Source organism: Thamnophis sirtalis, unplaced genomic scaffold (assembly GCF_051295495.1).
Source record: "Thamnophis sirtalis isolate CommonGarterSnake01/CBP01778 unplaced genomic scaffold, rThaSir2_p1.2 scaffold_4, whole genome shotgun sequence".
NCBI lineage: Eukaryota > Metazoa > Chordata > Lepidosauria > Squamata > Natricidae > Thamnophis > Thamnophis sirtalis.
In genome coordinates this window covers 53,377,671-53,404,337 of record NW_028261384.1, presented here as the reverse complement: position 1 = coordinate 53,404,337, position 26,667 = coordinate 53,377,671, and the positions used below count along the sequence as shown (strand labels likewise).

Sequence of the window (26,667 nt, the reverse complement as noted above, 5' to 3'; positions counted from 1 at the left end):
ACAATAACCTATATGAAACCTGAATTCTGAAAGCTAAATTGATGTATTTGATGTATTTGCTTCAATTCTGAATTTTTATACTTATTTTTGATAATAGCAAGACGTTTGTTAAACTCTTTAAATATTGATTATAATTCATAATTCCTAACTGAATATTCAGTTAGGAATTCAGTTAGGAATTATGAATTATAATAACATTTAAAGAGTTTAACAAATGTCTTGCTATTACCCAAAATCAAATATCCTAAACCCAGTGACCAATTCCTCTTTCAGAATATTGAGCTTTGCATCAAGTTAAAACAAGATGGATTGGGAACTTGAAGAGACCAGTGCTTTAAAAATAGGACTATTTCATAAAATAATTTAGAAGACAACTGCATGTACTCCTGAGATGACCACATATAAGAGATTTTAAAAAGCAACCTGGCAGCCATAACCATATGATTACAGCTCTGTCCTTTATATTTCCATCACAATGTACTTTAAAAGGAGCATGCATTCAATTGCATGATTGTGGCTGCCATCTTCTGTTTTTTTAGCCTGCTGTTGATATTTTTTAATCTGCTCTTTTCTTTAAATGAAACAAATTTTCTTAATACTAAGATAAAACTCTTCCAAACAATAAAAATGTTCATGAACTTGAAACAAAAAATTAAGGAACATCAGTCAAATAAACCAGCAAAAAGAGAGGAATTCAGAAGCAGTCAGGTAAAACTCACAGGAAAACCTCTTGTTCCAGGTAGTCCCTTTTGCCCTTTTTCTCCAGGATCACCTTGTTCACCCTTTCATGGAATAAAAAAGATATTAGCCACCCAACAGCATAAACTACTGTTATAATGATCTAATTGCAGTTTTCTTGTTCCCACCAAGCAAGAAACATGGGTCTAACTGTACATACTTCAGACTCGGAGGATTTCATGTAATGAAATGACAGAACCATATAATATATTGTCCTTTTCATAGAAACCTAGATGCCAGGGAGCAGGATCCTGACTCATTGTTCTGTCTAGGAAGGGATGAGCTATGATAAATGCTGAAAATTCTCTGTACAAAACGTTTAGGTACAGCAGAATTATATTAATACTTATTCCTAGAATTATGCCACAAAAATACCACCCATGAGTCAAGAGAACATATTCACATGAGAAATCAGTGGGATTTAGCCGATTGGAAGATAACATCAAAGACAAGAATCTCTGTTCAAAATGTTCACTTTTTGCACCAGTAAGATTGGACATGGAAGTCAGCATCACTATCTTAGATTTACAAGTCAGCCAGCATTTTGAAGTTAAAAGATTTGTACTGCCTTTCCAAAACAAAAGTTCAGTGAACCCAACTCTGATGATTCTCATCTAACATATAATAAATGCAATGGTGAAATTCAATTTTTTTTTACTACCAGTTCTGTGGGTGTGGCTTGGTGGGGGTGGCAGGGGAAGGACACTGCAAAATCTCCTTTACCTTCCCACTCCTGGGGAGGGGGGAATATTGCAAAATTTCAATTCCCACCCCACTCTGGGGCCAGCCAGAAGTGGTATTTGCCGGTTCTCTGAACTACTCAAAATTTCCACTACTGATTTTCCAGAACTTGTTAGAACCTGCTGAATTTCACCCCTGAATAAAGGGATGTTAGTGAATATAGTGATATATATTGGAATATGATTTAGAGGGACCAAAGTTAAAATCCTTACTCACTCTTCTCATACTTATACTTCTACAAGTATATCATAAATATACTTATTATGGGAACAATGAAAGAGAGAATTTTATGTATGCTATCTTGAACTCTGGGATAAAATGTGAGCTATAAATGGAATGAATGAATGAATGAATGAATGAATGAATGAATGAATGAATGAATGAATGAATAAATAAATAAATAAATAAATAAATAAATAACCACTGATTACCATAGGTAAGTTGGGTATACAGTTAAACAGTCAAAACTGATTAAGTGAGTCTATGATCAATATACAATCTCTAAAGCTCTTTCTTCATTTCTTCACAACATTTTTGCTAATCTTGAGAAACTACATTCCTTATATTTATTTAATATAGTTTTTAGCATAGTTCCCCATCTTTCTCCTTTTCCATGACTATATTTGCAATTCTTATGAAATTCTACCTTTCTTATATTTGTTTAATAGACTTTTTATCCGACATTTCCACTCAAATGATAGGTTATTGTAGGTAAGTTCCCCAAAATACATATAATCAAATGTTTACAAACAAATAAGAAAAATGCTAATGGACAAAAACAACAGGCCCCAAAACAGCCGAACTAAAATCTGGCCAAAGACTTCTGAAATCCAATCCAATCTGTATTGATGGAATATGGATTTTTAAAAATACTTTGCTTTCTTGGAGTAAGAAATTTCATACATCCTGAGTACTCAGACAAGTAGTTCTTTCCCGATATCCCTATCAGCTGCATTTTATAGAAGCTGGGCGGAGAAATTATCACTGCTGTTCTCATTAATCAGGCAAGAGGGAACCCAGAACCCAAATATTTAGGACTTTAAAGGAGAGAACCAACTTTTCTAGATAAATCCAGCAAACAGTATACCGTACATGTAATCTTCCCAGCTGCCGTGTTTACCAATCATTAAAAAATTACAATGGCATTGAAAAAGTAATTTTATCTGCTCCTCACACTTATGACTATTACAACATCCTTGCACTCACATGACTGAGATTTGAGTGTTTCAGAAATGGCAGGTGTTTATGATCATCATAGAGTCCTTAGTCATGTAATATGTGTGCTTCACACCTAAATTCTGGCAAGCAGAGTCAATGGAGAAATTAAAGTTAAAATAACAAATCATGGTGATATCTTGTTTAATGACCATGTTGCTTATTGAAGTAGATGCTGATCCCCATTGTGGCTGTTAAGTGAGGATTACTTTGTAGTTCAAACATGAAGAAATATGGCTTAAGACTCATTCTTATATTAATTGCCTTAAGACAATTCTTATATTGCACCAAGTACAAAGGAATGTGCTGGACAATTATTTATACTGCATTAATAATGATGTTAGCTGCATTTTATTTAAAAAGAAATGAATTTGTATCTTGTCCCAAAATCATTGAAAAATCAGCAGTGCTCACCTTTGGACCCAGATGGCCTACTTTTCCTTTAGCACCAGATTCACCTTTGATTCCTGCATTAACCTACGTTCAGAAGCACATATTGAAAGTTACTTTTTAAAGAAAATGGAATTCCAGACATTTATGACACAGAACAATGGCATTTTTTTCAAGTACAGAGCTAATGGACCTACTGCCACAGATACTACTGGCGGCCAATTAAATAGTTTTTGTATTTTTTCTGTAATCATATCCAAGTTTAAGTAACGTCTGCTAAATCACTATGCAGAGAGTCACAGACATCCTACATGCTCTACGGATGAAACTGAAATCATTTGTTTCTTTTTTTTAAATGCCAACCCATGTCTCATGAAATAATCCAGGCCCACAAGTAATCTTTTGGGAAACTTGCTTATCCAAAGGAATAAAATTCCAGTTGGTTGCATTCTTTCATTAATTAAAACCTTTCTACATTCTGACATATTTATATCTACAGCAAACATGATTCAAATTTGAAGTTTGGTGAATGCTTAATTGTCTTGCAATTTATGTGAATGGTGTACTGGCATCAGTGTGCAAAGTGCATTGTTTGTGTCAGTTGATCTGATTTGTAGTATAATATTATTGTGGAGATAATATATTTTGAATAATTGACATTATTGCAACAACATGGGGGATAACAAATTATTCTCCTCTTTCCCCCAATAAGTTCATTAAAGCAAGATTCACTCTGCAAGAATGACAAAATTATTGTGGTGGTTATTATTATTCTGTTGCTTTGTACGTACACTCAGTGCTTCTGAACCGGAGACAAATTCTTTCAGAGTCTAATCACAGTTGCCAAATAAAGCATTCAATTCAGTTCAATTCAAACAATCCATTTTAGGTTGTTCAAAATGGGTTGAAAGATTAATGCACAAGTTACCTCCCCACTCACACACAATACACACAAACAATTTAGTTCATCAAAAGTAAAATAATTTCCATTTTACCTGATGGCCAGGGGGACCTTGAGGTCCTAAGGGTCCAGGTATTCCTTGTAACCCTGAAACACCCTAGCAAAGAAGAAAGAGAAAAAATAGATTCAATATTAGTGAAAATGCATGGACCACAACTCCCACAATTCTCCAGCCAGCCTGAAATTGGGAGTTGAGGTCCACACATTATTAATGTTGATAAACCATCTCACAAGGTTGTTGTAGGGAAAATAGAAAGAGGAAGTTGTATTATATATATTGGCTGTCTCAAGTTATTTATAAAAACAATAAAGTGGAAAAAGTTATCAAAAGTTAGAAGGTGAAGATCTTGTGGGACTTTCGAATACAGACGGAATGTCATTTGGAACATAACACACCAGGTATCACAGTTGTCGAAAACCAAAACATACTATTTATTGACATTGCAGTACCAGGAGATGACAGAGTGGAAGAAAAATAACTGGAAAAAACCCATGAAATACCGCGACCTGGCCATTGAAACTATGTGATTATGGATGAAACATGTAACAGTGATACTCATTGTCATCAGGGCACTTGATACCATGTCCAAGAATTTTATAACATACATCAACAAATTGCAGCTTCCTGCAATAACACCAGCAGAATTGCAAAAAACTGTGCTACTTGGAACATTGTATATTTTAAGAAGGTACTTGGTTGATACCTAGGACGCTGGCAGTAATCCATATCTACAATTAGCACCAGTAAATGTTAATTGTGATGCATTTTTGAATGTTTAGTTGACTGAGTTTCATGTTTAATGAATAAAGATAACAACAACAGCAACAACACCAATTATATATATATATATTATATATATATAATATATATATATATATAATATATATTATATATATATATATATATATATATATATATATATATATATATATATATATATATATATATATATATATATATATATATATATATATATATATATATATATATATATTATATATATATCAATAATATATATATATCAATTTCAACCAAACTTAGTACACAGATGACTTATCCTCTGAAAACAAATACTGCGGGGGGAGGGAGACACCCCTGTGGGTGTGTGGGTGTGTCTGTGTGTATCTGTGTCTCTGTGTGTTCCAGCATGGCTCTAGAACACCTGGTCCATTAAGCAGAAAGAGTGCGGCTTCCTAGAGTGGCAATTGTTTGTGATGTCAGTTCCTTTGCAGCTTCTTCTGGAAAACCAACCGTGATATTCGCCCTCTAGTAGACCAATGGGGAGGCACCTGATGGATTTGGGACAAAGCACCAGGATCATACACAGGGCAGGAAAAAGAAGCACATGGGAGGGGGAAGGGATATGGCAGGGATAATGGGCATGGGAGTAGGGGGGAGAAAGACGTCTCTCAAAGGCTCCCTATCAGACAAATGTTTCAATGTCTATAAATACCCTGGCAACATTGGGTCATCAGCTAGTATAATTTAAATATTACCTTTTGTCCTTGTAGCCCACCTTCTCCAGGATAGCCTTGGTCTCCTTCATTTCCTAGTTCACCCTATAGATTAAAAAATGAAAAGAAATATGTCTTTAATATTAAAATGATATTATTGTATTTTTGCCAAGTACTGACAATCAGTGCTGCTAACCATATTAGTCACAATCCCAAAAAGAAGGCACAACTACATACCGGTAAGTATAGATACTTAAGTCACTTACATATCTCTATTGCACCTTTCTTCAGCCTGATACCATCCAATACTACTTGACTGGAAATGCTATGTTTTGCATAAGGGTTGTCAAACTTAAGGACTGCAGGGTGCTTAGATCTGGCACATGGGGCAGGTCTGGAAAAAGCAAAGGACCGGTGCCTCTGCTAGCAAAAATGGAGTGTGGGCCCCGCAATTGCTTTTGCCCTTTGGGGTCCTCAAGGATGTCTTCCAGGCCCAAAACATGATGATGTCCTGGTGGGTTGGTGGGTGGGTGGAGCCTGCCGCCAAGCATGCCTGAAAGGTAAGTAGAACAGCGAGGGGGGAATCTGCTGTGCCACGCAATTTAAATTAGCTAGAAAACAGGAAATCCTGCTTTCTAGCTAATATAAGTTGCGTGTCACAGCTGATCATTGGAAATATCTGTTCACCCAAACTGGTAGCATTTTTAAACTATGGATTTGGGGGAACCGGTAGCTTTTTTTACTACCAGTTCAAGCAAACCAATCCAAACCAGTAGCACTTCTGGATATAAACCCCCTTTCGTCTGGTTTATTCAAGGCTATCGCAAATGTAGACTTGAATTTAAAGTTTCTGATATTTCATTTGAAAATCTATAGAAAAAAGAAGGGAGGGAGGGTTTTCACATGTTAGTTCATATTATTTAAATAGCAATCAGGGCATGTAGTCAATCTGGCTTCATATCCTGACTTCTATTTAAATGATAGGAAAACTGCCATAGAGCAAAATTGCCATAGGTTGAAGCTGAGTCTTAATAGCTCCTCTAGTTTTACAATAACATCTTTCCTTTATCATAATTGGCTATGTACGTATATATAAATAGTGAATAGCATTCATAGCATTGATTAAATGTTTATGTTCTTGACATTAATATTGTTTAAAAAATGGAAATAATTTTTTTTTCTTTTCAGTTTTACCTCATTTGCAAGGCATCAGGCACCAGGAAGATGTCTTTGATAATTCAATTGAAATTTTAAAACAAAGACCATGTGAACTATTCTAAGAAATTACTTGAATTTATTCAACTGAGGCAATATTTAATAAGGAAATAAATAAAAGGAAAACTAGATATAAGTAAAAGAAAACTAGTTATACAAATGATAAAGCCAAATGAAGAGCCAAGGTGGCACAGTGGTTAGAATGCAGTACTGCAGCCACTTCAGCTGACTGTTAGCTGCAGTTCGGCGGTTCAAATCTCACCGGGTCAAGGTTGATTCAGCCTTCCATCCTTCCGAGGTGAGTAAAATGAGGACCCAGACTGTGGGGGCAATATGCTGACTCTGCAAACCGCTTAGAGAGGGCTGAAAGTCCATGAAGCGATATATAAGTCTAACTGCTATTGCTACTGCTATAAAAATTTAATGAAAATATATTTTTTTAATAATGTTTTGCTAAAGTGAAGGAATAGAAATGATTTAGAAAAATGTCAAAGCGTGCAGGGCCTTCTAGGGTTTTATAAGAATGTTGTCAGTGAATAGCCAGATTGTAAGGCAGATGAAAAGGTAATCATACTAAAATCAACCCAGATCACAAGGTAAGGAAATGTTTTCAAGTTTCCTTTATATCACTCCATATGCACCTAATGAATTTCAGAGGGAGCTTCACGACATTTTGCTATATGATTGGATCAATGGAGCATCTGCATGTCACTGTCAAGATTATTTAGGATAAACTCACTCAGATTTACCCTGATTTGAATTCTAGCAATGAAGACACAGTATCATGATATTATCTGGGATGGTTTAAGTCTATTAGTCCCATGGTGTTCAGAGCATGGATGCAGCCACTTGTATTTTAGAGTCATTTCCCAGCTTGTTTATTAAGAGGAGGAATGGATCTATATGGTGGTAAATGCTTCTCTTGATCTTTCCACTGCTTTGATAGTGAACCCAAATAAAAGAATTCTTAAAAAGACTCTCCAAAATGTTGAGAAAGCGGTGACCTAAAACACGGAGAGAGATTACAGACTCTAAAGAGGAATAAAGTTTAACAGAAGACTACAGTTTTAAAATATAGAAAGACTGGACGGGAACAGGTAGTATTGTGAAAAATGATCTAATTTGTGAATAAAATTATCTGACTGTTGGAAGAAATTGCATGAAGAAAAATTGGGGCGGGGGTTCCAAATATTTTTTTTTGACACTCAGCTGTTATACTTTGGTTTCATTTAATGCTGGAACTTAGAGCTGGGATGCCACCTACTGGTGAAAAAAGATATACGATTATATGGTGGGGAAAGTCTTTGATAGACTGTGAGGTTTGATAACAAAAGGGAAATGAAGAAGAAGAAAGAAACAGTGAAAGGCAAACAACACCTGGAAGGCCTTTTTTGTTCCATATTTACTTACTTCCTGGCTGCTTGGGAATAACTGGTGAGCCTTTTGAAGATTTATAAGGCAATGTGGACTATAATTAACAAGATTTACCCTTAAAATTGAACACAATTCTATGGATTAATGAGACTTGGGGAACTTTGGTGGGCCATTCTGGATTATCAATACTATCTGATAGAACATTCTACAAGGTAAAAGAAGAAAAATTAAACAAGATTTACAAATTTGGATAACTTAAAGGGAGCAAATTGGAAGACTTTGGGGACTATAAGAATTGTTAATTTTGAATAACAGTTCCGGAACTGAGCAAATTTGACTAATATTGACTTTTTTGGTGTTTCTGGACAATTGGGACATTGGGATTTTGGTTGATTATTGAGTAATTTTAAGTTCATCATTAAATTAATGCAAACTGTTTCAACAGGAAAAAAATACATTTCAAAAAGAAACACTGATACTTCAATTTATTCAAGAAACTTTGATAAGAAATCAGGAAGATGATGATACTGATGCATGATACAGACATGAGAATAGACAACTCTTAGAAAATGACAATGAAAGATGAACGAAAAATCCAGAAAGTAGAGAAGAAATCAGATGGAGCTGAGGAAAGAATAGAGGAGATAAGCCAATGAATGTTACAAGCAGATAAAGATATGGAAGGGACAGTAAAAAATTCTAAAATGCAACAAGTAGATTACTCTCTAAAACAGTGATGGGCAACCTTTTTGGCGTGGTGTGTCAAAAATCGGCAAAAAATCGAGCATAACTCGTGTTGTGTGTCACTTCGACAAAAACATAATTTTGCGCAATTTATAGTTTAAACTATAAAAATGTATAATTGCAATATATAATTGTATTTAATAAACCAAAAACAAATTATTTAACATACCTGCTTAGTAACTTCTTTGTTCATCAGTCGATTTCGTATGTTGCCCTTGATATTATTGAACTTGTTTGGGGTGCCGTGAACCAGGGCTGTGGAGTCGGCTGCTTCCAGCTCCACGTCCTCATCAACATGCCGCTCCAGCCCGCCCCTGCTATGAATATTCCTAGTGACGCGAGGGCGAAGAATATGAATATTCATAGCGAGGGCGGGCCGGAGCGGCATGTTGATGAGGACGTGGAGCTGGAAGCAGCAGACTAATGGTGCTAATGGCGCTCACAGTTCCCGTTGGCACTCCACTGTTCCCTGCTGTGGTGCGGTCGTAACCGACAGTCCCAGGAGTAGACTCTCTGTGCCGGCCTGACTGGAGAGAGGCACGCACTGTTTCCGCGCTCCTCTCCTGCGGGTCCTCCCTCGCCGCGCTGATGACGTGTGTGCGCACTGCACGCACGCCTTACCAGCAGCCCCTGCGCTCAGAAAGGGGCGGCAGCGATACAGTAAGTGAGTGTGGGCGGGGGAGATCACACGTCATCCCCCCCGTTCCTCCAGCACAGATTCTTTCATCCTCGGCGGCCGTGCAGGAGCAGAGGATGAATCGCATGAAATCCTGTGCGTGTCACCCAAATGGCTACGCGTGTCAGCACTGACACGCGTGTCATAGGTTCGCTATCACTGCTCTAAAAGGTCAAAATATAGAAGAGGATAAAGAGAAAGATCTCCTAGAAGTGATGAAAGAATCACTGATGGGTGCTCTAGAGACTCAATAGCAAGAAATAGATGTTGAGGCAAATGAAATACTTAGACTAAATATGAGGGATATAAGGGAATACAAGATCCCAAGGGAGGAGTATGGAGATTTAGCAAAAGTCAATATGTTGAAATAGTAAAAAAGATAAGAGATTATGGATAGATATACCGCTGCGTGAAAAAATTGTGCACACTTTCAGTTTTAAGCTATATTTACATGTTTAATCAACTTTTCACTTATAGATAGTATGCAAAATTAGTACTTTGATGAAAATTTCTATAGTCAGATTGAGATGCATAATTTTTATTAATGTAATCAAAGTCTTTTTAAGGTTTTGAGTGAGTTTGTGTACTAAAACAAACACAACGTGAATTTTTGAGAATGTTAGGATCGAAAGTAGCCATTCAGCAGTGAGCTTTGGTTGACCAATCAAAATGCACAAAGGCTAGATCTATGAGCCAATCAATATTGTCATACTCTCTGACTATAAATAGGCATGAAAAGCATTGAGAAATTTAATTTAGCTCTGGCTGCGGGCAAGGATGAAGGCCTTTGCTTTCACCAGTACTGAGCAGCAGCATCGCATCATTGTGCTTCATGAAGAGGGTTACTCCTGTACAGAAATAGCCAGAGAATGAAATGCCATGACACCACAGTGAGCAGAGTGGTTGAAAAATACTAAATAATTGGTTCAGTTGATGACAGGCTCCGTTCTGGAAGACCAAGAAAGTAAGCCAAACGGCAAGATTGGGCTCTGCAATGCATTTCAATGGCTGACAGGAAGCTCACTTCAGCTCAGATTACAAGAATTTGGGGTGAAACATATAATCTAAAAGTGTGCACAAGCACAGTGTATCAAAAACTGCTTGCCAGAGGGCTCAAAGGCTGCAGGGCTTGAAGTAAACGTTTGCTCACAGATGCTCACAGCTCTGGTCTATGTGCGTGGGCCAAGAAGTATGCCACGTGGATTAACGAACAGTGGGCCAAGGTCATCTTCAGTGGTGAGAGCAATTTCTACTTGATTAGGAATCATTGCAATAAGTACATCAGAAGATTTCCAGCTGAAGAATTTAGGGTGTACTGCCTGCATCTGTCTGTGAAGCATCCATTGCACATGATCTGGGGCTGTATCGCTGCTTCTGGTATCGGTCGGATACAAAATGTGCAGGGAATCATGAATTCCAAGCAGTATGTTGAAGTCCTGGAAAAGACAATGCTTCCTTCAGCTCAGCAACTTGTAGGAAAGGACTTTTACTTCCAGGTTGACAACGCTCCTTGTCATCAAGCCAAGTCCATCCAGCAGTGGATGAAGAAGCATGGTGTTTGACTCCTGGATTGGCCAGCTCAGAGCCCGGATTTGAACCCAATTGAGAACTTGTGGGCCAAGATTGGTTACAAAATAAGCAAGAAGCATCTGAAGACCAAGCAGGAGCTGATTGAATCTATTATTGCAGCCTGGCACCACATTGTCACCAAAGATCACATGCAAAGGCTTATACATAGGGTGACCAGACGTCCCTTATCTGGCGGGACAGGCACGCCTTTTCATAATTTTTCCCGCGTCCCGGGCCATTCTCAAAAAATATTTTGCCGCTTGCTGGCTCCCCCGCCCATCAGCTGCTGCTAGCTCGCTCGTTCTGTTCCCCCATCTGTTCTATCTACACTAAAAATCTAAGCCAGCCCAGCCTGCCGCTCACTGATTTGCCTGGACTCCAGCCAATCAGTGAGCTAGCTGGGATGGAAAACTTTAAGCATGCACATTGGCTGGAGTCCGCTTAAGCACGCCGTGTGAGTCGCGACTCTCACGAGTCTCCATTTCATTTTGCCTTCGCCATTTCCTTTTGCTGCACTACCCTGGTGAGTAACTCCGGCGGTGCCGGTGGGAATCGCGTGGGCGGCGGCGGCCTTTAGCAAGGGAAGGGAAGGCCTTCCCTTGCAAGCTACTCATGAGAGGAACTCGGGGGGGACCGGGCAACCTGAGAGAGGGGAAGATCGTCCCTCCCCGCAACTCCCCAGATTTTGGAAGCTGGGTGTGTGTGGAAGGCGGGGGGTGTGGGGGGAGGAAGGAAAATGCAGAGAAACATTGCTCTAGCGAAAACCCAGTCGCCAGCTCTGTTTGCTAGAGCAATGTTGTTTCTCTGCCGCCGGTCTCTGCATTTTCCTTCCTCCCCCCGCACCCCCGCCTTCCACACACACCCAGCTTCCAAAATCTGGGGAGTTGCAGGGAGGGATGGGAGGTCATGGGAAGTGCCATTTTTGAGGAAAGCGCTTGGCTGCCCCCGTTAGCCGCAGCCCCAGATGGAGGAGCGGAGCCCGAGCTTTCATCACCGTCCCCGCCAGTCGCAGCGGGGTGCGCTGAGTGACTTGGCAGTTCATGCTGTGATGCCAGCAACCCCTGCTGCCCCCTCCTGGTTCTGCCGCCCGGCCCAGTGCATAGTTGCCAGCTCCACCTCCCACAGCTGCCCAGGTGAAGCGAATTCCACATGTGGACGCGGAGATGGACCTCTCACCTAGGGAGGCCACGGGCTGGTAGTAGCCGCCTTGGTCTGGCTTCCCCCCCGGCCCCACCTCCTTCACTAGCCTTTGTTCCTCCACAGTAGGGCAGCTGGAGGGAGGAGACAGTCCTCCTCTCCTTCTCCCCCTTTGCGGAGTTGGGCGGGCCGCCCTGAGAAGGACTACCACTTTCTGAACTGTCTGCATCAGATTTAAATCGATTTTACCATCTTCTGCTCCCAAGCCTCTCGGAAATGTAATTTTAAAGTGGACAATGCGAGGAGCTCCCACTGCATGCTGGGAGATGTAGTTCTGCAAACGTCGAAGTCTCTGGATGGACGTCGTTTCCCGGCGAGTCTTTTTGGCGCGCCCCATTCAAAACGGCAGTAGTTGGTTGAGTGTCTTGTGCGGTAGCGGGCTAGTTTGCAGGCGTCTTGAGATTTCTCTGGCAGTTTAGTATGGATTCCATTTACAAGTGCCTTCAGCCTGGCTTATCGATTAATATTGAGCGCAGCAATGGTGAGTGCCGAGAAGAGAAAGGCAATTTGCTTCGGAGTGTCTTTTGCCTCCTTCAGTAGCCCTGGTGTTCTCTGGAGGCTCCACGAGATTAATGCTCAGTGCGTTATTATCGCTTTCCTGCAGATTCGTATTTCTGTAATGCAGAAGGATGGTGGCCGGGCTAAGTTCCAGACTCTTTTCTCCTGTTCTTCGAGACAGAAGAGTTGTCAAAGAAGCAAGTTAAAGTCGGGCTATTCTGCCCCTTTGCCTAATGTTACTCGCTGGGACTAGCTAGCAGGGCTGAGCGTGTGCAGAGCAGTACCTCCATGTGGTCTCGCTCCGTGATGCTTTTTTAGAACAGGAATGGGGAACTGTGGCCCTTTTAGCAAAGGACCTCCCCAGACTTGTTTGATGAGCACAGAACGACTGACGGTAGTTTGTGCCGACTGCGGCCACAGCAACCATGCCTGTGCAGCCCATGTGCTGCGGTGGGAAGCGAGTCCACGAGGCATGGTTGCTTCCCACCCGGAGGTGGCGGCAAGAGCAGTGCGTTGTTGTTGTTGAAGAAGATGTCAGGGCCAGCCTGCTCATCCATGGCTGGAGCCGTCGTCGCAGGCAGGAGGGACTTTCTGTTCTTCCTCCACACCTCACCCGAGTGGTCGTTACAGTCGCTGCCGACATCCGACATCCGCCACTGCCGCTTCCCTCGTCCGTCTCGATACCTGGAAGCAGTAACAAACTGGGCGTGTCCACTCTGCCGTCAGGGCCCTGACAGCCACCCCCGCCAGTGGCTACCAAGCCTCACTGGAGTCAATTGCAAAACCACGTTCAGCGCTTTGAGGACCTGAGGCATCTTGGGAAATGCAGTTCCCTATCGGATAGAATGGAGTAGCTGCGAATTTGTAACAACAACAGAAGATAATAACTTGGTGCTTCGCAGGTTATGAAAATCTCAAGTTTGATTTGCACACTATTTTTTAAAAGTTAGATAAAGAAATTATGCTGTGAAAGCGACTAGAAAGCCGCCCCCTCCCCTTCCTGTGTGCGAGAAAGGGAAGGAGAGGAAGGAAGGAGGGAGGGGGGAAGAAAAAGAAGAAGGGAGGGGGGAAGAAGATGGAAGGAGAAAAGATGGATGGAAGGAGAAAGAATGGAAGGAGGAGAAAGATGGAAGAAGAAAGGAAGAAAAAGAAGAAGGGAGGGAGAAAAGAGGGAAGGAGGTAGGAAGAAAAGGGGTAGAGAGGGAAGAGGGGGAAAGAGCAGAAAGGCAAAGAGGATGAAGTTGATAGGCAAGAGGAAGGACGAAGGAAGGAAGGAAGAAAAAGGGAGGGAGAGAGGAAAGAAGAAAAAATGGAACTAGAAAGGAAAGAAGGGAGGGAGGGAGGAAAGGGGAAGACAGGGAAAGAGCAGAAAGTCAGAGAAGGTGAAGGTAGATAGGCAAAAGGAAGGAAAAAGGAAGAAATAGGGAAGGATGAAAGGCGGAAGGAACAGAAGCGAAGAGGAAGAGAGAAATGGAAAGAGCAGAAAGACAGAGAAGGTAGATAGGCAAAAGAAATGAAGCTGAAAGAATGGAAGGAGGAAGGAAGAGAAAAAAGGAGGAAGGGAGTGAGTGAGGAAAGAAGAGAGGATGGAAGGAGAAAGGAAGGAAGAGAGGGAAAGAGCAGAAGACGGATAAGGTGAAGGTAGATAAGCAAGAGGAATGAAGGAAGAAGTGAGGTGTCTCGAGGAGGGGAAAAACATTTAGTGACCAAAATTACAATGGCATGAAAAAGTGACTGATGACCATTTTTCACACTTAGCGACTGTTGCAGCTTCCTCATTGTCACGTGATCAAAATTTTGTTTGGCAACAGATTCGTATTTATGCTGGTTTCAGTGTCTTGGGATGACCTTTTGACAAAATATAAAAATTTTAATCAACACCCCCCCCCCCGTCAATGGTGTCCCTCTTTACCAATCTGAAAATCTGGTCACCTTACTTATACAGTCTATGCCGAAGCAATGCCGCCTGGTGATAAGCAATAATGGCTGGCCAATTTTATATTAGTAACCATATTTGGTTACCTAAACAGTCCTTTTCAGGGCCACAAACAATAAAAATGTTAACAAAACACTAGCATCGGCCTTAGTAATTGCAACACGTATGCCACTGGGTATGCATCAGTTAATCTGTTTTCATAGTCATTGTAAGCATGCAAGAAAATTCATGATCCCCATCTGAACAGCATCAAATTACAAAAAGCTTATGCTTTTCACTTAAAAACCACTAGTATTTATTTAAACATAACAATATTTGCATAAGTTAACATAAAATATCATAAAATCAATGGCCTATCCAAAAAATGTCATAAACCATAAACTGTAAACCATAAAACATGCAGGACTTTTTCACGCAGTTGTAGAATACTTCTTAATATGGCAATTGCTTCATTAAGGGTTAGAAAATAGAGGTAAAAAGTAGAAATTGGGAAAATAGTATTATATATACTGATACATAGTAGAATACATTATAATTACTATTTAGTAAATGTTAGAAGTTGAAAGATTACTATTATGTATACTTAAAAGGTAGTAGTAGTAGTAGTAGTAGTAGTAGTAGTAGTAGTAGTAGTAGTAGTAGTAGTAGTAGTATTGTGTATAAAGGACATTAATCCAGACTTCAGTAGGAAGGTAAGAATGTTCCGTGCACTTCAGCATATAGTCATGCTGGTCACATGAACACAGAAATATCTTTGGACAATACTGACTCCCTTGGCAAAGAAATGTAGATGATCACCATCTCCTAAAGGCAGAAATGACTGAACAGAGGAAATCTTTACATTTATAAATACAATAAGTAAATAAATGTCTGAAAATGCAGCACATGACTAAACAATGGGATGGAATATGTCATTAAACTTTCACTATTTGAAATATGAAGCATTTGGCATTTTTAAGTTCATAGTGAACAATCATATTCAGCAAAATGAAATACTGTCAAGTAAAATTAATTAATTAAAATACCGAATGAACTCAAGGAAGGAACTTTCTAACTGGCAAAATATAGACATGAAAATGAAATGAGTTAAACTTTGTAATCAAATAATTACACCCTTATTTTAAAAAATGGCCAAATTAAGATCTAGACAGGTTGTGCATCATGCTTTTTAAAAAGTTTAATTATTAGCAGTTAAAGATTTGATCATTTTAATGATAGAGAAATTCAACAGCTTTTCTAAAAACAATACATACATTTCTTAACTCTTTGTCAACCAGTTAACAAATGTATGTAGGAAGCATACCAGGGTAGTAATGGGAAACTTTAATATCCAGATATTAACTGGGAGACAAACTCTGCAGCAAGTGGGAGATTCAACAAATTTTAACTAATCTAGCCAACAGTACAAAAGGCAGAGGAGGAAACTAGAAGTAAAGCTATACTAGACTTAATTCTTATTAATAGAGAAGTTATAGAGGGAGTGAAAGTTTCTGGAACCTTGGGTAAAAGTGACAATGTCATACTAGAATTCAATACGATGCCAACACAAGCAATAGAAAATAATCCATCCAGTGTTTTAAACTTAAAGAGCTGATTTTAACAAACTCGGAGAGACACTAGGAAAGATTCCATGAACAGAAATCCTAAAGGGCAAAACAACTCAAGAAGTGTGGGAAAGTCTGAAAAATGTAATCATAAAAGCTCAGTCCAGTACAATATGATCGAAAAAGAAAAACAAGAAATTCAAGAAGAAATCAGCATGGCTGCATAAAGATCTCTCTGACAGAGGGAAAGACAAAAAGGACAAGTAAAAAAATTGGAAAGAGGGACACATAACTAAGACTGATTATCAGTAGATTGTCAGAAAATGCAAATATGAAGTTAGGAAAGCAAAGGCTGAAAATAAATAAAGACTTGCAACAAAAGTCAAAAATAATTTTTAAAAAGTTTATTTCAATACATCAATAACAAGAAAAAAACCAAGATAATAGTAGATCCACTAAAGAAAGAAGATGGTAAGGAAGTAACAGGCAGTAAGGAGAAAGCAGGGCTGCTTAATTCATTCTTTGCATCAATTTTTATGCAAAAAGTAATTATACCCTAACATATAAAAAACTATTGTAAAAGAAAAACTAGAAATAAGAATTAAAATAAGCAAGAAAATAGTAAGAGAACACCTATCTGACCTTGACATATATAAATCAACTGGACCTAACAGATTACATCCAAGAGTTCTGAAAGAGCTGGCAGATGTATCAGAACCTTCAAAAATCCTGGAATTGTACCATATCTTTCAAAAATCCGGGAAGCACCAGGGAAGTATCTGAGCATTGGAAAAGGGCTGCTGTGCTTTCCATCTTCAAGAAAGGGAAAAAAATAGACCCAGAAAACTACAGACGAATCAGTCTAACATTAATACCTGGAAAAGATAATCAAGAAACAGAACTGCGAACAACTAGGTGCAAATAAAGTTATAAATAGTAGCGGTGATGGCAGCAGGACTGAAGCTCTTTTTCGGCACATTTGAGAAGCGGAGGTCAGTAGTTTTCAGTGCAAGCCTGCAGCCACCGCTGCCAGCTCGGTTCCAGTTGGCAAAGAGGTGGTGGCTGGGAGACTTCTTGCGTCAAACACTATTGAAAACTATAGGCTGAAAAAGAGGCCTGAAGTCCTGTCACCCGTCGCTGTTCTGTTCTTCACACTGGTTGCATACGCGCATTCCATTGTCTGCCAGTGCGCATGCGCAGCCACACATCCATTGCCAGACTTGGCCAGGAGAACGACCTGCTGCTTGCATTGCAGCAGGGTTGCTCGGAAGGCAGCCAGACTGCAGTGTCCTTTTAAGGTACTTCAACATGGGGGAGGGGGGACCATAAAGAGGCAGGCCACAGGAGCTTTTCTGCTGGTGCTGTGGGAGTGGCTTGGTGGGCGTGGCTTGGCAGGAATCATGTGACTGAGTGGGTGTAGTCAATCCAACATCACTCATGTCAAGTTCACCATGCCCACTCAGTTACATGACACACATCCTGCCAAGCCATGCCTGCAAGACCACGCCCATAGAACCGGTAATAAAAAAAATCAAATCCCACCCCTGCTGGAGACTAAAACATATGAAGAATGGTTGTAGGATTTGGATTTGACTTGTCTAAAGAAAAGAAGAATTAGGAGTAACATGATAGCAATATTCCTGCAGAAATCGTGGGTGCTCTGTTATTGGATGTTTTTAAGAAGTCAGTTTTCATTTAAATTATTAGTTTCCCATATATGGAATCATTCGGCACTGGAAGGAGTCTATAAAAGAATTCATTAATATTCATGAACTCAATATGAGTTCCTTGGGATCCATTTCTAAATGAGAAGGGGAAGGGAGGGGGGAGAAAGAGAGAGAGGGAGAGAGAGAGAGAGAGAAGAAAAATAAGACTGTTCTCAGTAAAGCAATAATAAATGAATGCAATGGTTACTAACCATTAAACCAGGAGGACCTCTTTGGCCACTAGGACCCTAAGAGGAGAGAAAAAGCAGCTGTAGCATCTCATACTGAAGCAAGTTATAAAATACAGGCAGTCCTTGATTTACAACCATAATTGGACTCAGAACTTCTGTTGCTCAGCAAGGCAGTCATTAAGTGAGTTGCATCCATTTTATGACATTTTCCCCGGAGGTTGTTGCAAATCAACACAGTTGTTAAGTTATCTCCTGATTGTTAAGCAAATTAGGGTTTCCCCATTGACTGCTTGACAAAAGTCAGCTAGGAAGGTGGCAATGGGGATCATGGAACATGGAATGCTGCAACCATCATAAACTGTATGATGGTTGCCAAGTGCCTGAATTTTGATTATATGACCAAGCAGTGGCAGGAAGTGGGCAGGAGCCTTAGGTGATGCAGATAAAAAATGAGCAGGTCTTTTCCCATTCCGTCTTGATATTTTTGCCATGTTTATAGCTCCCATTATATATTCTTTTTTTTTTTTTACAATGACCAAAGATGCACCTTTCTTAGACTAAAGCATCTTAAAGCTGAAGAGAAAAATACAATGGGATCATAAAGAGGAAAAGACCAGGCTTGCACAGAAAAGGATTTAAGCTTTTTAAGCTTAAGAATTTTTTTTCTATTTGCCTAATGCTGTGGTTGCTGAACTATGTGCCACATCACTCAAGGGCATTGCAGCAAACTCACAGAAATGTTGTAAAACATTAATGCTTGACATCCATGAGACACTATGTGAACTGCAAGCTAAGGTATACCATGCAAAAATTACTGAGATACTAGGGGCTCCATAAACTTTTGGCAAATTATGACTTTACTTTAGTTTATGTTGTACTACTTTTAGCTAATTTTAGAATATTTTAAAGAAATATTACATTTGAGAAAGGAAAGAGAATGTTTCCTTAACCATAGCCCTAGTATTTGCTATAACCATTTATTTTTTCTACATATAAGTAGTCATACATTAGCACCATTCTCGCCGGCTTCTCCAGGTTCTCCATCAGTCCCTGGTTCTCCCTGCAAAAGACAGCAAGATTATTTAAAGTACATTTGTCTCTTTTTTAAGTTCCACAGTATATTCGTGATGAATTCTGACTTGTGATTGAAGCAAATGTTCATAATATGGCCTGACTTTCTAAACCTCCTCACTACATGTTGCATACATTTCTAACACTACAATTGTGAGTGTATCAGATCCCTAAAAGTGATACTGCCATTCAATTGGGAGGAGGGGGAGCCTCAGAGTTAAATCATTAGCTACATCTGAAACAACTGAGTTTTACAACTTTACAACTGGTTTTCTGTCACCGGGAGACTGAAGGTCCCAACATCTCTGGAGAGATGTTTATGGTAGCCATGTGAGATATATAACTTTGATGTCTAACTAGAGATAGCCATGGGAACGTGTGCTTTATTGACTTCCAGGGCAGAAGAGTTAAGGAAGCATCTTCACACTTGTGTATTGGTCAGAATCTGCATTTGGACAAAGGGGAGGGCTCATTATCAGCTTAATCCCATTTGCATGGCCTAAAGATTTTCAGATGCTATTTTGCTTCTAATGGTTTCCATCCTGCTTGATTAAAAGGTTCCTTTTGAAATAATTGCATGAGCATGTGCATATATAAATCTGGTTCAGACTGAAAAAGCCAAGTAACAGACACTTGCAAATTCAGTTCACACTGCCAATGGCATTTTGATTCAGTTTGGCTTCAACTAACTCTGGAAACCTGCCAAAATCCAGAGAGAACAATGAAACATAGTGTGCTTCCAACATTCAAACCTGAAATAAGATGGAGCCACTAGCTAGTCATTGAGTGGCTGTCACCTTTTATTTCTGACACTTCTGATACACCTGAGTCTCAAAATGAATTTTAATCAGCATTAATAAATGAATAAATAACATACTGATTTAGTATCATAAGAGAACAAGATGCAGACTAGTCAAAATATATAACATTATATTTAGAAATAGCTAGGTATTCTCTTAATGATTTCCAAATGCTTGGATACCTGCTGCCCCAGATTTCCTCTTTTACCCGGAGGACCAAGATCATTGTTGTCAGATCCAGGAAACCCCTGAAAATCACAAACAATCTTTTAAGTAGTTTCACAGACCTCTGTTTTTTTTAAAACCTGAAAAAAATGGATCAGTGTAACACAGTATAATCTACATTCATCTTAGTATAAATTAGGCTTTCATTCAAAAGCAACAGACGAAATTACTGTGGTTGGCAAGGAAATCTTGGAATACATTCTGAATAGGTAGATTTATGATTGAAGGTATAAATATTTGCATATAAGCAATTTCTATTTCCTTATCCTTAAAAAAAATACAGCAACATTCTGAATTATTGGACCAAGTAATTTAGTAATTCTTACAATGGACCGGGAGACAATATGTCTTATAGGATACCTCTGCAAAATTGTATGTATATATGTATTTACAAGAAAAGTATATGTTTCTTGAAACATGCCATTTCAGTGAAATGGATTTCAGCAATAGCATCCTTACATAGCAAGCTGCAAATCCTCTGAAATGACAGACATTAAGTCCTGCTGAACATAGAGTACTCTTCTGAGCTTGGATCTTGATTGGCCCATAGGTTTTCAATGCTTTGATGAACTTTTATATACATTTTGGTGTTTCCATTGGTCCTATGACAAATGATAGATCCTTATTCCTGGTTTGTAGCTTGATTCTGATTCTGTGTTCAGCTCTCTGCATGGACTATAAAGGAACCTACTGTTTTTATCAGACGATGAAAACAACATTATATCATATAATAAATATTTAGGAGTCTATATTTCAACCTCAAATGGGAAACTATATAAGTATAATTATGAGCCATTATGGCGCAGCATACAGACAGAGATGAAAAATTGGGAAAAATTACAATTATCTTTGATGGGAAGAATAGCAGCAGTGAAAATGAATGTTTTACCTAAATTTTTATTTCTTTTTCAAATGATACCAATACTTAAAAAGATGCACATTTGCTAGAATGGCAGAAGGGCATTAATAAATTTGTATGGGCAGGGAAGAAGCCAAGTATTAAACTAAAAATAATGCAAGATGTGCCTGAGAGAGGCGGTTTGAAATTACCAAATTCAAACCTATATTATGAGATTGTGCTGATGCTACATACTATCATATATGGTGGACTTGTAAAAAGGTTAAAGCATTTGGATAAAAATATGGTGGATTATGCAAAATGTTCTTTAAAAAAGGATAAAGTTTACCCCTCAATTATTTTTGTTAGGTATAATTACTGATTGTACAGTTATAGAGACTAACTTGATTTTGCATTTAATAACTGCAGCAAGATTGTTGGTGGCGCAATACTGGAAGAAGGAAGTTTTGCCTACTATTCAAGAATGGACATTAAAAGTAACAAACTTAGCAGAGATGGCTAAAATATCAGTATATCTCAAGAACCATTCCAATGAGAGATATAAATTGGAGTGGAGAAGATGGATTGACTATATTCAAAATAAACATGAGACTAAGAAATTCCAGATAGTTTATGATTGAGGCAACAAGGAATGACATAATCTGTTTAGAGTTAGTCTAGCAAAGAGGAGTTAAAGCTCAAATGATAGAGGATATTAATTTTTTACTTTTAAGTTTACTTTAGAATATTTTTGTTAAAGATTTATATCTTGTATTGGATCTTGATTGACCCATAAGGTTCTGGGAAGTCGGGGGAGGGAAAGTTGGGAGGGGTGGGGTTGGGTGGGAAGGGGGAGAGAAGTAAACATTTGTAAAAGTTTTTTTTAAAAAAATTCAAATGGCTCTATTGCTCTTATACCCTTTCTTTGGTACCTTCTCTGCAGCTTTCTTTGCAAGTCAGCTACTGGAAGAGATCTCTAGACACATGCAATAACATGGCTGTGCCTCTTCCAGCTGCTGCAAGATAAGGCTGAAAAGAGTACAGTTCCAGAAAGGTAAAACAAAATCTCAAGTCTAAAAAAAACAGTCATATCAAAAGTACCTGTGTAATGGTAACAGCAACAACAAGGTTTTCTGTGGGTTTTTTCCAGCTCCACAGCCAAAGCTACATTCTAAAACTAAAACAATAGCTATTCCTACTTACATTGTCTCCTCTTACTCCAGGCTGTCCACGCTCTCCTAATTCTCCTCTAGGGCCTTCTCTACCCTTTAACCATAAAGAGAAGAAGAGTTCACTAGCTCACATTTTCTAGTACCACTTATTACATTCACAGATATTCCAGAGTCATTGTTTGGTGCTCAACATCTAGGTCTGTAATCATGTTGATAGTAGTAAAGTGGAAAGGAAAAAGTTTAAAATCATTTAACCTTAAGCTGGGTTACAGCATTTGTACTGTGCCCTTGAGACAGATAGATGGTCTTTAGTCAGTGTCTCTGTGTAAATAATGCATTTTTATCATATAATTATTAATTCACAAGATTTTGCAAAAGATTTGAAGCTTGCTGACAAAGCTATATAGCAATTTTCCCCTCCTTCAACTGCATTGACCTTATATATTGGAGAATCACCAGCAAGAAATGTTGGGAGTTGTGGTCTCAAGACATCTCGGCAGTAGAGAAAGCTGCAATAGTGCCCCCTGCCCATAATTGCATTCAACACAGAATTCAGTTTACCCTTCGGCCTGAATGGCCTTTTTGTCCATGTGATCCAAAAAATCCTTGTTCTCCCTAGACCCCAAAAGAAAAAGACAGTAATTCAATAACCTTATGAAACACATTTCTTAAAAAGATCTGGATTAGAGATGATCTTCAATCTTTCAGAAGATATCTGGAAACGCTTTGTGAGTCTAGTCTTTTCTTTAAGTGGTAAGTAAGAAATTTAAATGGATTACTGGTTTAGTGGTATTATTGTAAGTATTTCGTGACTTAATTCAATTCTGCATTTATTCAGAAGTTATATGCATCTTTAAATCATCTACATAAAAATTGGTTCATCAAAATGTTCTGACTTAGGAACCAGGAAAGTGAGTTCTAGTCCTTTCTTAGACATATATGTATAGGATAAAAATATATTGGATAAATACCTCCTGTCCATCAATACCATCAATCCCGGAATTACCAGCTTCACCCTGTGGGAGGAAATGTAAGCTATACTTATTATGAAATTCTTTGTTACTTTTGCAGCATTAAATCAGAAGCTCCCTCCATGGCACGTTCTTTTTCCTCCCTTCCTCTGATTATAGTTATGTATCCTCAAATGACTGATAAACCAGCATGACTTACATAATGTTAGATACAACCAAATATCTGTAGTTCACAAGGCTCCCCTCATCCGGGACTTAATTTTAGACGAGAGGGCAGACCTGGCATGTATTACTGAAACCTGGCTGGGCCCGGAGGGAGGAGTCCCCCTTGTTAAGATGTGCCCAGAAGGATTTCAGGTGCTTCATCAGCCGAGAGCCCAGGGAAGGGGTGGGGGTGTGGCTATTGTTATCTGGGAGTCTCTAGCACCTCGTAGGATCCCTGCTCCGGAGCTTGAGTCCCTGCTGGTGAAGTTGGACCTCAAGGGTCAAGTGGGTTTGCTGTTAACGTACCTGCCTCCCAACAGTGTTGCAGCAGCCCTCCCCTCGCTCCTCGAGTCGGTAGCCGAGCTAGCAATTGAGTTCCCCAGGCTTATGGTCCTGGGGGATTTCAATCTGCCTTCGCTCGGTGAACACTCTGATGGGGCGCAGGAGTTCATGGCTTCCATGACAGCCATGGGCTTGACCCAGGTAATTCGGGGCCCAACCCACTCAGCGGGTCACATGCTCAACCTCGTATTCCTCTTGGAGCAGTGGACTTGTGATCTTGGTCTGAGGGGTAATGAGATCATACCCCTGTCGTGGTCAGACCACTGCCTACTGAGGCTTGACTTTCGGAGGCCAAACCCCCACTGTAGGGAGGAGGAACCGACCAGGTGGTTCCGCCCCAGGCGACTTATGGACCCTTTGAGGTTCCAGACGGAGCTTGGGGTTATTCCTGATACTCTCGCCCACAATCCGGTGGAGACTGGTTGCTGGCACTCGGCAGCATCGGAGTCCCTTGACCGGATTGCGCCACTACGGCCGCTCCGAGGCGACGGATCCCGGAGGCCTCCTTAGTTCACCGAGGAGCTCCGGGAGAGGAAGCGCCGGAGGAGACGCCTAGAGCACCTATGGAGGTCCGATAAATCCGAATCGAACCGAGCACTCTTAACAACGTGCACCAAGGAGTACATCAGGGCACTTAGGACAGCAAAAATATCGTATATTGCCACCTTGGTCGCGTCCGCTGAGTCCCGCCCAGCCGCCCTGTTTAGGATAACCCATTCCCTCCTAAATAGGAGGGATACGAGGGACCCCTTGCAGGGTAGGGCTGAGGATTATGTCCAGTTCTTAGCGGACAAAGTTGCTCGGTTTCGGTCGGATTTGGACTCCACCTTTGCAGATCCAGCCGAGGCACAGGAGGATAATTTAGCAGACCACCACTGGGTTGAGTTTCAGGATGTTGCCCCTGGGGATGTGGACAAGGCCATGAGAGCTGTGAGTGCCTCCACTTGTGTACTGGACCCGTGTCCCTCCTGGCTGGTTGCCAACAGCAGAGAGGTGACACTGGGCTGGATCCAGGCGGTTGTTACCGCCTCCCTTCAGGAGGGATTCTTCCCCTCCGCACTTAAAGCGGCGGTGGTGAGACCCCTCCTGAAGAAACCATCTCTGGATCCAGCCGTTCTTAACAATTATCGTCCAGTCTCCAACCTCCCCTTTGTTGGGAAGGTTGTTGAGAAGGTGGTGGCCTCCCAGCTTCAGCGGTCCTTGGAGGAAGCTAGTTACCTTGACCCATTCCAGTCCGGCTTCAGACCTGGTTACAGCACAGAAACCGCTTTGGTCGCATTGACCGATGATCTCTGGAGAGCCAGGGATGGAGGCCATGCCTCCATCCTAGTTCTCCTTGACCTCTCGGCGGCTTTCGATACCATCGACCATGGTATCCTTCTGCGACGACTGCGGGAGGTGGGGGTGGGAGGCACTGTTTTGCAGTGGTTCTCCTCCTACCTCTCGGACAGGTCACAGTCGGTGTTAGTTGGGGGGCAGAGATCGACTCCTAGGCCCCTAACATATGGGGTGCCGCAGGGTTCGGTCTTATCCCCCCTACTATTTAACATCTACATGAAACCGCTGGGCGAGATCATTCGGAGGCACGGAATAAGATACCACCAATATGCGGACGATACCCAGTTGTATCTGTCCGCCCCGTGCCAACTCAATGAAGCGGTGGACGTGATGAACCGGGGTCTTGAGGGCGTTAGGGACTGGATGAGGGCTAACAAGCTTGTACTCAACCCGGATAAGACCGAGTGGCTGTTGTGTTTCCCTCCCAATAATTTGGCTAGTGTTCCATCACTCAGGCTGGGGGGCCAAATATTATACCTCTCAGACAGGGTTTGCAACTTGGGAGTCCTCCTGGACCCACAGCTGACCTTTGACCACCATCTGTCAGCTGTGACCAGGGGGGCATTTGCCCAGGTTTGCCTGGTGCGCCAGTTGCGACCCTACCTGAACCGGGAGGCTCTCACAACAGTCACTCGTGCTCTTGTGACCTCTAGGCTGGAATACTGCAACGTGCTCTACATGGGGCTGCCCTTGAAGAGCATCCGGCAACTTCAGCTAGTCCAGAATGCGGCCGCGTGAGCGATTGTGGGTGCACCTTGGTTTGCCCACATAACACCTATCCTCCGTGAGCTGCGCTGGCTACCTGTTGATCTCCGGGTGCGCTTCAAGGTGCTACTTACCACCCATAAAGCCCTTCATGGTAGTGGATCTGGGTACTTGAGAGACCGCCTCCTGCCAATTACCTCCTCGCGACCTATCAGATCACACAGATTAGGCCTCCTCCGAGTTCCATCCGCCAGTCAGTGTCGACTGGCAACCACGCGGAGGAGAGCCTTTTCAGTAGTAGCTCCGACCCTTTGGAACGATCTCCCCGTGGAGATTCGTACCCTCACCACCGTCCAGACCTTCCGCACAGCCCTCAAGATCTGGCTATCCCGTCAGGCCTGGGGTTAAAGATTGTAATTCGTCCCCACCCGAATGATGAATGTTGTTTCTATTTTTAATTATGTACTGTCTTTATATGTCACTGTCTGTATTCCCTTCCCCATAAGTTGTAAGCCGCCCTGAGTCCCCTCAGGGAAAAGGGCGGCCTATAAATAAACTTAAACTGAAACTGAAACTGAAATAGTTCTGATGAGATTCTGATAACCTAATAATAACCATCAGTATTGACAAATTCATTATTAGTCAATTGCAAAAGGCAGCTTTACTTGGAACAGTTTATAGCCTATGATGATGTGTGTAACACCATCAAATGTCAGCATTTGCCTATCCCAGATCCTTGGGAAGGATTTGATAGGCAGTTTAATGAAATGAAGGATTAGGGGAGACATGATAGCAGTGTTCCAATATGTCAGTGGTTGCTAATCAAGAAGAGAAGCAACTTAGAACTGAGG

At 40.7% G+C, this 26,667-nt stretch overlaps 1 protein-coding gene across 1 annotated transcript in view; it reads right to left on the bottom strand.

Moving 5' to 3' along the window:
• LOC106546483 (collagen alpha-4(VI) chain) overlaps positions 1–26,667 on the bottom strand; it is a 114,092-nt gene that overhangs the window by 33,336 nt on the left and 54,089 nt on the right. Inside the window, exons 17-26 of the mRNA XM_087712933.1 lie at positions 23,228–23,272; positions 22,818–22,871; positions 22,288–22,350; positions 20,204–20,269; positions 19,157–19,210; positions 18,172–18,207; positions 5,543–5,605; positions 4,080–4,142; positions 3,109–3,171; positions 720–782 (exon numbers count right to left, since the gene is read on the bottom strand). Of these exons, the coding sequence (XP_087569059.1) occupies positions 720–782; positions 3,109–3,171; positions 4,080–4,142; positions 5,543–5,605; positions 18,172–18,207; positions 19,157–19,210; positions 20,204–20,269; positions 22,288–22,350; positions 22,818–22,871; positions 23,228–23,272 (570 nt within the window). The remainder of the gene's footprint in view (positions 1–719; positions 783–3,108; positions 3,172–4,079; positions 4,143–5,542; positions 5,606–18,171; positions 18,208–19,156; positions 19,211–20,203; positions 20,270–22,287; positions 22,351–22,817; positions 22,872–23,227; positions 23,273–26,667) is intronic.